Source organism: Macrobrachium nipponense, chromosome 21 (genome assembly GCF_015104395.2).
Source record: "Macrobrachium nipponense isolate FS-2020 chromosome 21, ASM1510439v2, whole genome shotgun sequence".
NCBI classification, from domain to species: domain Eukaryota; kingdom Metazoa; phylum Arthropoda; class Malacostraca; order Decapoda; family Palaemonidae; genus Macrobrachium; species Macrobrachium nipponense.
Genome location: NC_087212.1, coordinates 52,087,341 through 52,107,340, shown reverse-complemented (window position 1 = coordinate 52,107,340; position 20,000 = coordinate 52,087,341). Strand labels below are relative to the sequence as shown.

The 20,000-nt window shown below is 34.8% G+C and overlaps 1 protein-coding gene across 1 annotated transcript in view; it reads right to left on the bottom strand.

The window, feature by feature from the left end:
• The window catches only part of LOC135198034 (uncharacterized), a 560,205-nt gene that overhangs the window by 251,451 nt on the left and 288,754 nt on the right, over positions 1–20,000 (bottom strand). The window contains exon 4 of the mRNA XM_064225396.1: positions 16,855–16,934. Coding sequence (XP_064081466.1) covers positions 16,855–16,934 — 80 coding nt within the window. The remainder of the gene's footprint in view (positions 1–16,854; positions 16,935–20,000) is intronic.

Genomic DNA, 20,000 nt, shown 5'->3' with positions numbered 1-20,000 from the left:
GAGATTTTATACGAGATATTCAGTGGGAATTGTGTGAACTGTGTATCAGTTGAATACTATGAGTTGCCACATGTCGGGATTGAAAGTAGTTCTGTGTATATCACATTTTAAAGTGTAAATTCTCGTATCTGCAACAGTGTTCGCCTTCATTCTAAAATTAAATTCTAGTAAGCTGTATTGCTGTTATAGAGGAAACTAGCATAATTATTTTAATCAGTGGTGACGGGTAAAATAAACTCCCCTACAGATTATTTAAGACATAGGCGGGTAAATCAAACTCCCCTACAGATTATTGAAGACATAGACGGGTAAAACAAACTCCCCTACAGATTATTGAAGACATAGTGCCCCATGGTAAAATGCCATACGTTCAGTATTATGCATTAATTTAAGTTTATGTTAATATTATATGTATTGCTTAGTTTAAGTGAAGTGCCAAAATAAATTCTTGGATTATCCTCAATCCTGGCAATGCATGATAATCATAAAATGCACTGTAGTTCTGACTGAGAAGTCATTTGCTTTTGTGTCATAAAAACTGCAGCTCATTTTTGCATTTCAGTTAGTCTGTGGGAAGTGTAATGTAAAATCAGTTGTATGAGATCTTTCAGTTAGTATTAGTGGTCCTTCCAATGAGAATAGAAGATTTGAACTGTATTTTATCACTGCCTTAATCACTCGCTGTAGAAGCTATTTAATTATAGTTTATTATAAAATTAGTTAGTAATACAGCTAAATCCCATTTTCCTTGTCACCTCAAACTAGAATTCAGCTTCATGGAAAACTTATGTAAATTATATTCATAGCCATTCCTATGGGATAAAATGAAATTCACTGTACTGGAAAGCGGTACCCCCGGCTTACGGCGATCTTAAGAGATCGTCGATATATCTGTAAAAATGCGTCCCATAACTTCATTAAAGCTAATTAATAACAACAATCTTTTTCACTCTTGACTGTCAACAAAAGAAAGAACTTGATAAAAAAAGGAAAGGTTGGCCAATAACATATACAGGCAGTACGGAAAAATGATGCAGTGTCCCCAACTGTGACAAAAAAAAAAAAAAAAAAAAAAAAAAAAAAAAAAGTTTAATCAGACAACTGAGCTGATTAACAGCTCTCTCAGGGCTGGCCCAAAGCATTAGATATTTTTACGTGTTTAGGAACTAATTGGCTGATTAGCAACGGGGCCTACAACTTATTGTGGGATCCGAACCACAACGAGAAATAAATTCTATCAACAGAAATAAATACGGCAAAGGGCAAAGGACACATGTCTTTTCACTTTTTATTTCACATTCTTCTGCATGTTCCTATCTGCATTCATATTCTTATGCTCATTCCCCATTTGTAGTTTTTCACAATACCTGTTTAACAATTTTGTCAAACATATCCGAAATTCACCAAGTATTTTCATGATCTTAATACCTTAAACCATACTCTTTTCTTTAAATGGTATGCAGAAGACTTGCTCATCGTGTCTCGAATCCCTCACATGTGGAGGCAGCAGGCAATGACAAGCCTTCTTTAACATCTCAAGGGAGGCCATCACCTCTCATATGTTCAACAAAGACGGGTAACAATGCAGAGGTGTGCCAAGGAATCATACAAACACCATCTACCACAATTATTGTTTGAGAATCTGGTACCTACAAGCTCAGCAAGAACATCCAGGCCTATTGTCGAGGTCAGCCCCAAATTTCTCGTTCCTTTCACTATATTCGTTGGTACTACTGCTACTCATAATATACTCACTAATTACTCCATACCAATTGCACACTACTAGAAAGAAAGCACCACAGCAAAAATATTAATAATAGCACATACATAGAGACAGAAAGAATTGATAGGAGAGAGAGAGAGAGAGAGAGAGAGAGAGAGAGAGAGAGAGAGAGAGAGAGAGAGAGAGAGAGAGTTTCTTGGGAAGTGGTAGCCATATAGACGTAACTTGCGAATGATTCTTTCATTATGTATTGTTTGGCGGCGTGAGGTTCCAGTAACGCAGATGCGCACCGGATTGAATAATCTTTTACCTATTCAATTGTGATTATTGTTAATGTAGAATGTCATGGCCATGAAAGCTACTAATCCACAAACGATATTATGGTGTGGGCAATTTAAATTAACATAACAGCCTATACCAAAGGTTTAAGGATGACGCTACCCATACCTGTGGTAAGAGGTATACTTTTAATAGAAGGTAACTTTGGACACGCACAAATGCCAGTGACTTATTCCGCACCCTACCATCTACTGCTACTGATACCCTGAAAACGTTGTAGAAAAGAGCCTGTCATCGACATAAGGAATCGTAACGTCATATTTACAGAGTTCTTTACCATTATTCCTTCCTTTCAATAGCGATCATAGCAAACTTGTATTGTGTGAAGGGATTTTCATTGTTAATAATGATTGATCATTGATTGGCTAGCACATATAAACATTAAAATGTTTAGAGAGCCTTAAACAACTATAAGACCTTTCCTTTGCGTATGAAGGTTGCACCTTGATCCCTTCCTTATTAATGCTTTATTGAGGTATATGGATTCTGCTGAGCAATGATATCTATACCATTTGTCCTTTAAGAATGGTAGTTATATCATGAGAAATATTTGGTAAATGAAATACTAAATGGTTAGTTATTTAGGTGAACACGACTGGTAAAAATTAGATGTGGGTATCCTCTTTTAAAATGTATTCAATATTTTTATATAGTAAATGGAAAAGTGGAAATGATCAATTTAGTACACAGTATCCCTGTAGATACTTATATTATCATTGACATTTGTCGCATAATCTTTGTTGAAATCTTTTATGTCGTATGCTTTTACAGAGTATATTTTTCCTGTTGGTACAACAGAGTTTCTCCTTACATATTCCTATATTTTGGATGTAATCTTGCAGTTCGATTCATAAACATTTAATTTTTTATCGAAATGAATCGTTGCTTTGTTTGAATTATCTGATACATAAGAGTACAAAATAAGAGCGAGGTTATTTCATAGTTTGTGCACTAGAATGGATTATTGAAATTTGGCCTAAGGTAGGCAATATCTCATAGAAAGTGAGGAATGTGAAGAAGTCTCCATTTTAGCCACCTCTTTAAGTGTTCATCTGTTGCTGCAAAAACATAATAATTTCTTTCTGTCTGACTCTACCGTTATATAAGCTCTTATTCCAGTATAGCCTATTAATATTTGACAAATTTGGGTATAAAGACTTGTAGTAGAGATATATATAAATTGCTCCACCATAACGCTATGGCCAAGGGACGCGCAAATTCACCAGAGGTGATTGCTGAACAAGGGAGAATAATCAGATTATGGGAGAGTGGACCATCAGTGGCAAACAATGCTCATCGAATTGGGAGAATCGCTAAAATGGTAAGGAAGTGGATCCGCCGGTGGGAGGGGGAGGGCTGTGAAAACGAAGCCTTGAATTGGGAGGCCACTTGCAACCATGCCTTGATTGTAGCAGCTGGTGAAATGCAGCCTATGAGGACATCGGGACATCATACTAGACATATGGGGTTAAACTCCCATCCCATGACCTTGAGATGCAGAATCCATTAAGATGGGATTCACTGTCATAACCCAGTATACAAAGGATGGCTCGCTCCTGCTCACAAAGAATGTCGCCTTGGGTTTGCTCTGATATGCCTTCTGCATGACGAAAATTATTATAGAGATGTCATCTTCACTGATGAGAAGAAGGTGTTTCAGTCATTCACAGCCCGAGTTATACATTACTGGTGGTGGCCTAACACACGCTATCAGGAGAATAACATCCATCACCGATCAGTAAGTAACAGAGCGGCAGTATCATTCTGGGGATGGACGTGGGCATAATGGTCCTGGCGAGCTTGTCACAACCGATGGAACGCTTCACAGGAGAGATAGACGTCGAAATCCTTGAGCAAGTGTTCTTGCTCCTGGTATGATAAAGTTGGTGCATGACCGAGTCCCATCCACAATAGCCACGTGGCGAGGGACTGACTATAGGTTCCTCCTGAAATTGAAGTTCTGGATTGGCCATCGAAAAGATGTGACTTAAACCCAATCGAACACCTTTGAGCTGTAATGGTTTGGGAGTGGGGTGTTAGGGAACAGCGTACCCGCCAGGCAGTAGACGCTAAAGCTAGTGACGTGGGAGAGCGTCTGTCGACGTCCCTACCTGTGTATGAATCTTGTAGATTCCTGTAGATTCCATACCTAATCGCCTGCGTGAGGTCACTGACGCAGATGGAGGTTGGACATCTTACTAATATTGCTTATCATTATACTAAAAATTAATAATAAAATATTAACACTAGATCATGTTTTTTTTAGCTATGTTCCTTTTCCTTGATTTCCAACTAATGCTTATGTTTTGGAAGATCATGCACAAGCCAAAGGTTTAAAGTGAACAGCAACCTATAATATTTAATGAAACTGACAATGTCAAACTGTATGGATAAAACAAATGTGATATTGGTTCAAAATTATCTGCCACCATACTGTTGGAAATATGTGAAGATTTTATTAGTTTAACTTTTAGTCAAACTAAAATAAGCCTTCAATTCTGAATACAGAAGGCTTTGTAAATATTACTACTTTAGTTGTTACTGTGAAATAAGAAAGGGAATTGCAAAAAATATGCTTCATTCCCAGAAAGAAAGGAAAATAGACTAAGACAATAAAGTAGAGACAGAAGAAGAGCGCAACAGTTGAGACACTAAGGCTGGAATATTGAAAGGAGTTACAGAAAGTAGAAGAAATAGATTATGATGAAATTAGTTGAGCTAAAATCTCCAGCCGGGTTTTGCTCAACGAACTTTGCTTGATGTGATGTCATAGGCGCAGATACAGCGGGAAAATTATAACTTTCCCCGCTCTCTCTCTCATAATTCTTTTTTGTTTTTATCTTTGTCCTATTATTATTATTTTTTCTCTGCTTCTATCTTTCTATCTTTCTAATAAATATGAACTTGTTACACTGGTAAAAGTATCTTAATATTTCATATTGTGTTAGTATTTCAAGAAAATTACATATAGCCGTAATTTGTAAGTGAACCACCGTTAACACTGTTGGTGAAAGCTTTGTATCGATCTTGCGGACAGTCATGTGTGTTGACAAGATACGATAATCTATAGGAAATACTAATTCATACTAACGACTACCTAAGCACTTTTATTCTCAACTTTTATTTATTTTTTTTTTTTTTTGCATATATCTTAACTGCATATTTTGCACTCGAAGTATGTCAACAAAAACTATACGATCACTATCTTACTTAACGATATTAGATTATGCGGACTATGCTCTACGCTCACGAAAAATAACTGCTTCCCACTCAACCTTCCTTGCCATGACGGTGTGGCATTTGTTGGTGCTTAATTAGTTACTTGTTCAACTGCTTCGGGGTTTCATAGTCGCGGATTCGTGTTCACTCTCTGGCTCAGCGGAGGGAACGGACTATTTTGCACGACGGTTACTTGAAAATACTAAAAGTCACCCAATTAATATATACAGTCAAAAGGACTTGATATATAAATAAGAATAAAGGAACAATTATTCAAAGAATTTACGTCTTAATAAAACATTATAATATCAAAATTTGATGTACCAAAGTATTGTATTACCTTACAAGCCATGAAAGTGAAGGTATGCTTAACAAATATATATATATATATATATATATATATATATATATATATATATATATATATATATATATATATATGATGAACTACGGACGTATTTGTTCTAAGCCCTTGCCAGAAGACTTTGAAAAATTAAATATGCTTTTGATATTTACGAGGAAATATTAACTCTAGGTACAAGACTTTTGCCTATTTTTTTCAAGTCCCAATAATAATAATAATAAACCTAGTGAGATCAGTACAAATCTCAAAAATGTGCATTTCTCACAAAGAAATGTAACATAAACATAAGAATTTGGCGAACCATTCCAAACACGAAAAAAACACTGTTTACACTAACTAGGAAAAAAAAAAGGGGGGGGGCGTCCTTTTATCAACAAGAAGACTGCAGAACAACTCCGCGAGCGGAAATGGGAGACATAATATCAACATCTTTCCTAAAGTAAAAATGGCATTGCAAGTCGCATTCCTTCTGTTTCAATATTTGAACAATGATATTGGGCAAACAACCACGCTAAATTTGGTGATGTTTTTCGGGCGCATTTGGGAAATCAATGGGATTATGCGTAGGCTAAAACTTTCCGCTCACATATCCTTATGCCAGTTCGTCCTCAGGAAACTACATCTATATTTGCAAGAAAATTTGCGTCTCTACTTTGGTGGTTTGTGTGCACCTCAATAACTTTCCAATCTGTCAGAAAGAAAAATAATGCAAATATCAGAAACAGCTTCCATGGATAACGTTCCAATTTAAATTTATTTTGCAGTACATAATCATTATATAAGTTCGAGATTAATGGAAATTAAAAAGTAAGTTTCTGTTTCTAATGAAGGAACGTTTGGCTTCCAGCAGTTTATATGGGAAAAAGTGAAGTAAGGTACACCTCAAATGCTGCTCCTAACTCATATCGGCAACACTTTTCAAGTCTTCTTATATATCATAAGCTATGCATTAATCGTTCTTACAAAAACTACTTGATTCTTACGAAAAAGGTCATGTAAAAGGGAACACGTGCTTGCTGAAGTCATAATGCCTACAGAAACACTTATACCTGATTAAGTCAAAATTTTATCAGCAGTACCTTACCGGGCTTTAGCTGCATAAAAATACGTTAGTCATAGACATAAGATGTGCAATACCGGGGAGAATAAATAGCAACTTATAATTTGCATTAGAATTAGAATAAATTTATTTGAACCACATTCATACAGGATCAAAAGCTTCCAGTTTCATTTTCACCAAGAAAATCAATCAAATTAGCGGAAATGCGCCCATTTCCTAAAACCCAGTATTCTAACTTTAAACGAGTTATGTTAATGAAATGAGCAAACCATCAGTAGATTTTTTTTTTGCTAATCCTCGGAAAAAAATAGGAATGAATGAGAAAGTTTCTGAGCATATAATATCTATTTGGTTTGGATGCCGTAGGCGAAAGAGAAAGATACAATGTAGTTAGCAGTTATATGGAATATCCACGGTAAATTATGAAAATGGGTCCTTAAATGGGACTGCTTGTTGGGACCAAGAATGTTCATAGCCATACTTGGAAAGGAAAAGGTGAGGAAAAGCTTATTAATTTTTTTTTAGTTTAAGAACGTTATAAAGGTAAGTGATAATTAAGGCAACGGTGAACAGACTGAATGGAGGTTCATCTGAGCAATCTATGTATGAAGCTTAAGTGATGATAGATAATTAAAGAATAGTGATTTAGACCGTGGGTACTGAAGTAATCAAAATATGAGGAAAATGTAGGTGAAAATATTAGCTATATACAACAGAAGCAGCTGACTGGGAGCTCTGAAAATTCCAAGGCTGGAATCGATGCAGGGCCCCTATGTAGGCCAATGAAGTTTCAACCTCAGAATTTAGACTAACGAACTAAGATTTTCGGAATACGTAGTGATGCTCTGTTTTTATCTTTACCGATTTATAGGCCAAAAACATCCCGTGTCGGTTTTTGAGTTATAGCTACAAAATGGCGACTCTATTGTGGATTTTTAAAGTGTTCTCATTTATTGCGTCTGAAGCGTAAAAAAAATGTATTTGGTAAATGAAATATATTCTTCAATTTTTATTATATGGTAGTTGTAGAAGATATTTATATAAATATATTCAGTACTAAATTCATCAGTATGAAATCATTTGCCTTTATTTAAAAAAGTTTTCATAACAATTGACGGAACATTCCCAATTCCTGGTGTGGGAAACTAATTGTATACCAAAACTTTGAAAAAAATAAATCTATCAGTTAGATATGTGCTATGGACGATACAGTGAAAAATACCTTAAAGCCTAACTTTGTCAAGAAAAAAATCATGATCGTCTTGGAGCGTGTGTGGTGGAGTTGCCAAGCTTCATTAAATCCTCGGCTTCAGGGAATTAAAAGTTTTCCAATAAATTTCACACCAGCGGTTTAAGTTTAGAATGAAGTCCCAGGACTCGAAGGGAAAACAGAAAATTCAACTTTTATGCAATTTGAAGTGGAAAGTAAATGATCCGGGAAAGGGACCATCAGCTAGGGAAGATGAAAGAAAAAAAGGGCCACTCTCACTTAGACAACCATTAACTTTTGCTACTTGGCACAGTTTCGTTTTAGCAGCTTCGTGAATTGACAGTAACCTTGAAACTGGGTAAGGCTCATGAATCAGCTCGTGTGATACTTTAGAATATCTTACAAAATGAATCTTGTATCCTTCCATGAACCAGTGATCATACAGATTTTCAGTTTTTTTATACTAGTAATGATACCAGTTCACCCAACACCATAAATAATTATCAACACTGTAGTGACAAGCGTATCCAAAAATGAGCAAAGAATTTAATAAGTTAAGAGGGCATTGTGGCTATCACAATTTCACACACACACACACACACATATATATATATATATATATATATATATATATATATATATATATATATATATATATATATATATATATATATATATATATATATATATATATATATATATATACATATATATATATAGACACATATATATAAATGAATATATATGTATATATCTATATATATACATACACACACACACACACACACACACACACACACACATATATATATATATATATATATATATATATATATATATATATATATATATATATATATTATATATATATATATATGCAAACGTCCTAATCCCGGGTCACCATTAAGTGTAGTATAGAATGCACCAGCCTACTAATAAAACAAGGTCTCGATATTATTAAAGAAAACTTAACATTTTAAGAATGATAATACTGTAATTTCCATAGAAAATATAACGCTAAAAGGTACACACATACCCACCCACACATACACAGGGCTCAGGTGGCAGAAGGATGTAGAGACGTTTTATCATGATAAATATTGGTGTCCCGGCCCATTTGTCATACTTTCTCCTACAAACTCCATTCCACTCCTCGCTTAATCTCTAAGCCAGATACTCGGTTCCACCCTTAATCCGCTTTACTCTACTTTAGTGTACTTCTGCCTTACACGATCTGTGTTTATTACACTACTCTTCGAGTTGCATTTACTTATTTTTCTCGTCGGTGCCATACCAATTAATCTATATAAACACATCATTTTTCATTCAGTCATCTTTCTTGTTGCTGCACAGCATAATGAATTATTCAGCTACCAATATCCAGCTTATTTACCGAACAAACAATACATACCTTGCGCGAATTTATTTTACCTCTTTTTGCAAATTTCCCCTGTTTGCCTTACTAACAACCTGCTATCTATCACCTTTAGGCTTTTAATTTGAATAGGATCTACTTGCTGAGCAGAGAGAACCAAATATGTCAGCTCCCACTCCCAACACAAAACTATACTTTTGTTTAACAGACCAGAACAATTGCGAACTCTTTTCATATGTTCAACTTTTTTCGAGCAGAAGCGGTCTAATGGGCCTTTCCTTTTTGGGAATCCGCAGGCATAGGTTACCTTACAAATTATACTCGCTAACAACCGCAAACTATTGAGTCGTTTTGGGAAATTTCCCGCAACACGAAAATGCATTCAATCTCAACTCCGCGTTGTGGATCTATTTTTCTTCCCAAAGCTGAAATGCCTGGTATGTGGGCTCATCGATAGTTCGATGAACTCGACGTTTACAAGCCTCTCTTCCCTCTCCCGGACGCAAACATGTTTGCATGTTATCTAAACAATACCTGCGTCTATATCACTCGTTCTTAAATCAAATCAAATCTGGACCCTGTCCAGTTAGCTGTGTGAAGTTTTTTCGCAAAATATTTTGCAAACGAAATCAATTTTTGCTCTCCCAGACGGTACTGAAACAATACTACACTCATCAATATCAAACCAAACAAGTATACAAGTAAAAAAGAAAAAAAGTAAAAAAAACGTTACCCGAGCAAAAAATGTGCGGAAGACGAGTTTTCTATACAGCGTATAATGCTGTGCGAGCCTTGGCCCATGATAATTTTCAGTTTCTGCCCGGTGGTGGCCTGTGTTGTTGCAACCTACAGCGGTTTCAGACGTACGACCACAGCTAACTTTAACCATAAAATGGATTGAATGCATGTCTTGCCAAAACTAGGCCCACGTAGAACGCACACCAGGAATCGAACGTTAAATACAGTCATAACTGTGAGCCTGATTTCTAATTTACGTGTTCATCATGTAACTTTGCTGACCGTAAAAAATTCAGCACATGTATTTTTAACCCATAACACGATTCATAATAATATAAGAAAAAAGAAATTTTTCGTTCCATTTTTACCCAAGAAGGAACGTATACCGTCACATTAATGTTTTTGTGCAAATAAACAATAAATAAAAGAAGGGAATGCACTGATATAAAAGGGAACGATCCGGTTACCTTTATGTTTATTATTTTTCTTGTAAAGTGTGTAATGCGGGTAAAAATCTTACCCACGGCGCGTTACCCAACATCTGGGACAAGAAGATCCATTTCCATAGAGTTCAAGGTATGATATTTGCTGTGGTACACATCGATGATTGGGCGTAATATGAATTTTCGATGAAACTTTATCCAAATCCTACTACAAAAACAAAGGCTCCCAGAATATATTCTTCCTTAAAGGGCGGGGGTTGCTTCTTAACACCACCTTACCCTACTACCACTATCAAGGAGCTTTCGCCACAGGCGCCCCCCCCCCCCCAAATCTCATAATTATTGCAAAAACAAAAAAGAAAACTTAAGAATTCTATCCAAACAAACAAGTACACTCGGACAAATTCATACTTGAAATTTAGGAAGTTCATTTATTATGATATAACAAAATGCAACCCGTTTTGACTACCACAAAAAAAATTATTTTGAAATTAAAAATTCAATACAATATCTGCCAATAAAAATCATGCCAAATCATGCCAGTAGTGTGATGACGACTTTAATAAGCTGAACGTACAGAATTTTAAAAGTAATGTCTATTACCCTTATATGCAACTTGCCTAAATGATAAGGGATCACACTTTAATAAGAAAGTGAAATTCTTCACTGAACTTTATCATCAAAACCAGTAAAATCACATCCACTCATCTGTTATGAACCTTGAAAAGTTTTAAGACATCTAGCTATTATTATACGATAATTTACTGACCAAACTTGCGCAAATAAATAAAAAAAAGTCCAAACTTTACAAATCAAACTTTGGTCACAATATCGACTGAATACATTGATACAGACTGAAAATTATCGAGGGTAGCTCACATTAGATATTACATGAAAATTTTGTGATGATAATGATGACGGAAAAAAAAAAGACATTCGAGGGATTCCTCTCAGCATTCTGCATTCTCGGATAATGACGGATCGACTAATTAGGAAATGAGAGAATGAAATGACCTTAATTTTTCCATAAAAGAGATTGAGACTAATTTGCATCCGATTAATGCGTCGACAGGCCATCCATAAAATTCTGGAGAAAGATTTATGTCTTTCAGCCACTGTAGGTTCGTTTGATTAATAGCGGCTACGGAGAACTGATAATATCCCAAATCCATTCCGATGCACATTTCCAAATGATTTTCAAAAACTTACATAAAAACTCAAAGCGTATCATGTATTACTTATACATATGTTTAATAAGCGTATATTACAGAAATATTACTGCTTCATATTTAACAAGCGTATAATACAGAAATATTACTGCATCAAAAAGGAGAAATGTAGCATAAACTGTAAACCGAAATATTTTGGAGTTTCTTTTCACTGCAATAAAATTGAACAGACATGCAAGGTTGCACAAAACACAAGTAAGTTACAGCTGCCTATGCCCAAGGTAATACTAACGATTAATAGAGGAGAGGCTATGAAAAAAACTGCGACTGTTTGACTGATGTGACCAACAGATTACTCATGAGAACTCAGATCTCAAAATTCTAGTTATATACAATATATAAATATATACATATATCTATAATTTCTATATATCCCAAATATCATTTAATATCCAATTCAATATAGTACTTCCGGAATAACTTACACCCAAGGAAATTGGAATTTCATAAGTGATTCTCATCGACTTAATATTTGTGAATATTACGCAAGTATCCTTCAAAATGTGTGAAACTATTGTCAATATGTCAATAGCTTCAACCGCATATTTTCTTAAAAACCCATTGTTATACGTAGACATTTTACAACTGTGAGCATATACCATAGGCAACAGTACTACAGACTCAGACATTGCTTAGGATGGTTACTATTCCGTATTTACATCTTGTTCATACCAAGATCTAGATCTTTATCTAGATCTTGGTTCATGCTACCATTCACTAACATACGTTTCAGTTACGTCTTTTTCTTCATAAATTTGTCTATCACTGATAAAAGTCGGTAAGTCGTGAAAAAAATAGTAAAAACTACCATCCTGGTTCGGGCAGAACTCATAAAATTTCTTTCTATTCCTAATTTTGCAACTTCATTCATGCTATCCAATTACAAACTTTCCATATATTGCTTTTTATATGAAAAGAAAGAGATCTTGCTGGCAGGGGAGAGTAAAGTTACAGTAGCTCTTGAAATTTCTGGCGGGAGAACATTGAGAACCAGCTATTAAGCCAATTCTCTAACTCCCTCCAGAAATTTCAGTCATTTGCTATCTCTCTCTCTCTCTCTCTCTCTCTCTCTCTCTCTCTCTCTCTCTCTCTCTCTCTCTCGTTGCGTCCGTTTGTTTCCCTTTCACGCCTCTCTCATAAACATTCCTTTGTTATTCTCTCTCGTGTCTTTCCTCTACCATTTTTCTCTCATCCCCTGACTTTGGCAGTACATTCTACAGTGTTACCATGACCAGATTCCAATGAATGTTAATTTTTCGGGTACATACGAGTTAAAATACGGTGTTGCTCTTTTATTAGCTATATACTTCAACCACCCCATAATATATTCATGGATAATAATTTTCCTTTCCCAAAAAATCCCTTTACATCTACTATCCTTCCTCGACTTTTTGCATCTTTCCATCCAAAAAAGTAATTGGCAGCCATGGAGACAACAAATCTTTTTCTCACACCAACATGCTTCACTTCCATCATAAAACTTTCCACTATTTACTGTCAACTAATCAAATTTACCTTAGGTTTCCAACACCTTTTCCAATGCCAATCTAACAATTTGATCTAAACCTTTCATTCAGGTCTATATATGTGGCCCATAAAACAACTTTCCCACATTACTTCTAATCTTCTTACATATATGCATTAAAATGCTCACTTAATCCACACATCCTCTTCCTCAAATATATCTACGCTTCTTTCTGTTTCAATCCCTATGTTATCTGTCTTGCTTTCACAATAAATAAAACTAATCACATTCACTAGGATACATTTATAATGTTAATCTGCTACAATTCTTTAGTTGCTTCTAACACCAGTGACATAACATAAAGGTAAATTATTTCATTCATCCATCTAATATGAACCTTCTCTAAGCCCGACATAACATATAAACCCTGGTCAACCCTGAGTCACACACATTACAATGTACTATAGTATCTCACTTATAATCCCATCAAAGCATGCTCTTTACATTTTCAATATCTTAACATTCCTCCTGACATTACCAACAATCCCTTCCACAAGCATTCTGAAACTTCCACTAACTTTTTTCACCACTATATCATTTAATTCTACGTCTCTTTCCTTTTCTACATTCAACACATCTGCAACATACTTACTCTAGAGAACCAGGAATGCATTCACTTCAACAGAATTTCTTCGTGAGCACTTTATATTCTGAGATCCCACTGTTCAATAACTTTTCTGTATCCATTTACTTCCCTGCAGAACAGCGACCCCAAATAGGGACAAGCTTGAAGAGATAGAAGAAGAAGAATAGTTCCTTATTTTCCCTATTCTTGGTCTTCTTCATCCTTCTATTTTTTTATCATTTGTTCAGTTACCTCTTTCATTTCCTCCTGAAATACAATATTCACACTTCTGCACAGTTTCACATGGACTTTGTTTTGTCAAGGATATAGTCTCCTTTTTTCCTTCATATACCTTTCAATCAACCAATGTTATTCCTTGTTAATACCCTACTATAGCTCAAACAAAACAATTCATATTTGTACAGTGTCCACATATATTTCAAGGCCTTCCTCATCTTCTCCCACCACCACTGTCGTCAATCATGACATAAAATTCATCCATGTTGAATTTGTATTCTCTTCTCACTTCCTCGTCAAACGCATTTTTTCTTAATGACACATATCATAATTCCATCCCAAATTTCGTGTCAATCAGATATTAATCAGATATACTACCGATCGCTCTTCATCTTTCCATTGCATCAATTGACCTGCTCTCCCTTGGATTCTATACAAACATAATTTTCATTTCTTTGTCTCCCCATTTTTTCCAAGTGCGCGCGCATGTGTGTGTGTGTATGTAATATATATATATATATATATATATATATATATATATATATATATATATATATATAATATGTGTTAGTATAACAGAATCTCGAATGTTTGGATAGTGGTGTATATGTAAATAAAGGCAAAAACCATGAAGGGAAGTGAAACGAAGAAGTAATGCGAGGCCTTTCGATTCAATGTCCTTTACTGAGCAGTCTGACATTTATATGAAGATAACTTTACAAGGTCGGATAAATGAAAGGTAACGATTATAAAAGAAAATATGTACCTAGAATCCAACCAACCTGGAAAATTAGTTATCTTCCCAAAACAGGGGTACAATTTAAGAGGTTGACAAAAGGTCAAGTCCAACTGCTCAGAAGCAGGGAAAAGACAATTAAGAGAGTATCTATGAAGTAACTAATTTGTAATTAAGTCTGTGATTTTATCTTTAAGATCATTCTTAAACATGCTACTTATACAAATGTCAAGGTAATACAAGCCAGAGCTAATATTAACAATACATTTGTAAGTAAGTGCCATAAAGAGCAGATTCTTAAAGATTTCGAAACAAGACATCTTCTGATCTTGCAATTACAGAGCTGCCATTCCAGTTTATCCTATGACCATTTTCACTTGAGTTAATGAATATTGCATTTGATGTTAACTCAGTTTTGACAGAATACTTTTGCTATTCAATTCTTACTTCTTAATCCTTGCTAGATTGGCTGATATAAAACGAAGGGCAATCCGGACATGTAATTTTATATATTATGTTGTTGCTTTATATTTTTTTATTAGTATTCCTTTAGTGTGTTATCATGAGAAAAAACGAGGTTGACCTTAAAAGATTTTAACAATAATTTTATGGTTTGAAAACCACTAAAATAAGGCAAGCTGAGAATGTTCTTTGAAGTTTTTCTCCATGTTACTTTGACTATAAAAGTGAAAGGAGAAAGGAAGTAAATTCTCTTATGAAAAACATTTCCCTTGTGTTTAGACATAAAATATCCCAGCGTGTTTCACAGAGTAATTAGGGCATCTTGAATCATTTATGCACAAAGCCTTCAGATACATTTTGTTTGAAGTGTTGGAATAGTAGGAATAGTCCCTGAAAGGAGTTAAAATCGCGGTCTAGTCTTAGAAAGAATACCTGAAGGAAGTTATACAAAGTCCATTTATGTATTTCAAATCTTATTCCTACTCCATGCAGACTAATCAAAATCATCAGTATTAAAGAGAACTTTAACACTGCCACAAAGGATACGATGAGATCTCATCCCTGAACTATCACAACCGAATCAGTTAGGATCTCTGGAAAATGTCTTAAACTACGAGAAAACCTTTTGCAAAATCTAATAACATCAAGCAATGGACTAAAGACTTCATTAACGCTACGGATAAACCTGGATTATTTATACTGAACACTTATACTGTGTAAAGCCGTACACAATCATTTTACCTTATGGAAAAGAAAGCTGAAAGAGGTTAGAAGGCAGACATTTCCTCAAACATATAGATACAGATTGCATAGCATAAACTGACATATGATAAAATAAAGAAGTCAGCTCAGGAAACTTAATAGTTTTGGTCACAAGGAAAGTGATTTTGAAAATTATGAGACCACTGGTTTTGAATTGGTTTCAAGACGTACACTCAGAGTTGAACAGGGAGCATAATTATGTAACTACATGTAATTCGGAAACAGTGGTATGACTTAACATCAAATAAAAAAAACATTACTATTAACCATTGCACATTGTCCATAAAATACGGGAATAAGAACAATATTATTTAAGACATGATGATTACGAGGTCAATATAATCAGATTTGTCATAATAACAATGATTATATGCAAATAAACGTGACAGCATTTATTCCTCGAAAACACACAATCTTCTGAGAAATTTCAAAGCATTATACTAATATAATGCTGTATGAAACTCTCAACCTCGGCCCATGAAACTTTCAGCCACGGCCCGGTGGTGGCCTTTGTTGGCACCTACAGCGGTGGCAGACGCACGGTCATGACTAACTTTAACCTTTAATAAAAGAAACACTACTGAGGGTAGAGGACTGCAATATGGTATGCTTGATGGTTAGAGGGTGGACGATCATACCAATCTGCAGCCCTCTAGTCTCGGTAGCTTTTAAGATCTGCGGGCAGACACAGAAAAAGTGCTGACGGACAGGACAGACAAATAGCCATCTCAATAGTTTTCTTTTACAGAAAACTAAAGGCACAGATATACGAAGTCGTGACATGTAAATAAATTCTAACAAAAATATCGAGGAATGGATTCTATATCAGTTTTTGAAGCTTGGGACAAGAAATTGAACAACACTAACCTCTTTCCATCATCCTAAGAGCTGGCGATGTAAAGAATACAACAGAACAGCACTTCCCGGTACAATTCTCAACGCAGGACCTGGAAAAAGGAAGGAGCAAAGAATTAAATAAAGCAGCAATTTAGGTAACATCGGATATTATCATAATTCGCAAAAGGAAACGTGAATTTCTATAGTAAGGGCAAAGAGTAATATTAATGAGAAAGTAAACGGTATACTCTCCCTCTCTTTCTCTCGTTTGATACAGACCAATATCGAGGCAGTCTGCAGGGACTAAGTTCAATTATGCTAATTCCTCTATACCCTAGGACATGAAACTGTTCCCCTATAAGCTGGATTCCAATAACCCCTTTCGTTCCTCATTGTGCAGGTCCTCAAAGAATCTTAAATTATTTGTTCTTGCATCTTTCAAGCTTAACATCGAGATAATGACAATCACGTCTTGAATATTGATATGAAATTAAGTGGGAAATATTCCTTTCCGATAAATTTGACTTTCAAGTAAAAAGACCTATTCAAATTCAACGTATTCCTTCATATTAAAGATGATATTGGACGATAATCTAATATGCCTGGAAATTGTTTCCACTCTGAATTCTCTCACTTTCATACAAAGCTCCCAGAGTTATTCTCTTTTCCTCCTCTTAATAAGAAATGATAATTCAATTGTGACTGGACTCTTACGCAGTTTCAGCTTAAAGTTAAGAGAGTTTAAAAAAGAAAAACTTAACTTTTCCTTGATTATATGCAGCACTCAAAGAAACTATACAATCGTTTCTTTTACTATATATATATATATATATATATACTATATATATATATATATATATATATATATATATACACACACACACACACACACACACACACACATATATATATATAATATATATATATATATATATATATATATATATATATATATATAAATATATATATATATATACATACCTATACATACATATATTGCTTTCTAGAACAAAAATTTTAACTGAACTTTCACAATTTGGCCATTTGTTCTTGGTAATTAGCTAACAAAAAATTAGGATAATTTCAGACATACTACCAGATTTCCGTTTCATATTTAACAATATCATGCACCCTCGAACGTTTATTTTAAACACCCTTTTGATCTATATCATATTGCCAATGAATGTACTTTTCCTCTTATGAAAATATTCATAAAATGTATATTATATTTTGCATGTTCTATTTTTACGTTTAAAATGTTACCTGGATGCAGCAAAAGTTGCTGTGTCATTTCAACAATCCTGCAACAATTGGAATTCAAAATAACACTATTTTATCAACTATAACGTAAATATAGCTGTGACCAACTCTCAAAACCTCTTAATTTACCATTTGCAAACTCAACTTAAGTCTTACCAAGGAGTTTTTTTTAGCTTTCAGAATTGCTGATAATAACCTTCAACAGTTGATTAATAAGCCACCATAGTGGTGGTTTTCATAAGTTTATAATCTTCTGATTCCTCTATTGCAAGGTTTGCATAAATAAGCGCCCCTTCTCTAGTTAATATAGTTTACCTCTTTCAGACAGAGTGTGGCCCGTCGTGGTATATTTGTTTCACAATAGTAGTAGTTTAGTTATGACTTGGACCATCGACGGATCGTCTCTTGTTTGTCACTTTTCCATAAGTTCAATTTCAACAGAGACCTTTCACATTCACAATTGATCCCTGATCCCCTTTATCTGCCATGTGCAACCAGATTCGCTGAACAGCACCACCAATATGCAGTAAATGTGCCTCACTGCCGAACTTCTCAGTTCCAGAGATCCTTTATTCATCACACCGCTAGACTGTGGAACACCCTCCCTAAGGATGCCGTGCAATTGGAACCTCAGTTCAAGCGAAGGTGCAATACATTACTATCCTAATACTATTCTCCTTGTAGTTTAGTACATGTTTACCTATTTGCTAACTTTCTTTCTTTTTTAATAAGTGGTACCTCTCCTTCCTGTATTTCCTTTTACCTCCTCTTACTACTTCCTAATGAACACCATATTCTTTGGAAGCTTGAATTTCAATGGCCCCTGTGGGCTTGTTCCATATGAATAGTTTTCATCTTTTGAATAATAATAATAATAATAATAATAATAATTGTATCATCATAGTACAAAATTCTCTAGCCATGCGAAAGTAGTTGCCGTTTTCTCAAATTGTCTTAAGTAAACTTCAGGATCTGACTCTTCTAATTCCGGTAATACCCAACTTACACTACCCATATCAAAAGGGAGGGGTTCAGTCAAAACGTTAGGCGAAGGGTTTTGGTTCTTCAGCTTAGAGATTTCAAGCTCTTTATCCAATTCCTCATTTTCAAGAGCAACCTTCTCCTCTAACTTAAATTTCTCAAACTCAAACTCTCACTCTTGAGCAGCATATATTGCCAATACCTGCTTACCAATACCGTCAGAATTCTAAAACTGCATACAGAGACATTTTTCTGCACTAGACCTCCATAAATCAAGAGCCTCTTCGGAAAAACGTTATTCAGCATAAGATCTTAATTTCACTTTTGGTTATCCCAGACAATCTGCACGTGATGATATCTGGCAAGATATATCCAGTCATCTTTTCTAGGCTAATTATCGGTTTTAAATCTAAGGAAGGTTTGACTGTAAATTCGGGCACACTGAAGGAAAAAGGTCCTACTAAAAATTACAATAAAACAAAAGCTATTCGGCTTTCAAAATGAAGAGTTAATATTGGCAAAAAAATTAATATGATCATTAAGATACAACCAATTAAGATTTTACAGGGTGTGACGGCAATTTCATACACTAGTTCTCGTGAACAATACCAGTGTAAAAAAAAAAAAAAAAGTAAAGTAAATAAATAAATAAATAAAAATAAAATAAACACTGAGAGGACGAGGTTTCAAGTTATTAAGCAACGAGTCAATAATATACATTTAGCAGATCCTGTCAAGGTGGCCACTTGTAGCAAACGCAACTCATTGTGATTTAGTATTACAATAAAAATTGTTATAAAGCCAAGAACGCCCAAAGCAATATATTTCATAATGTAGCAATACCAATCATCATAAAATCAATATTCAAAACCTGATACACAGAAAAATAGTAACAAAAAGGTGGCAGGAGGGAAGGTGATAACTAACCTCTGTGG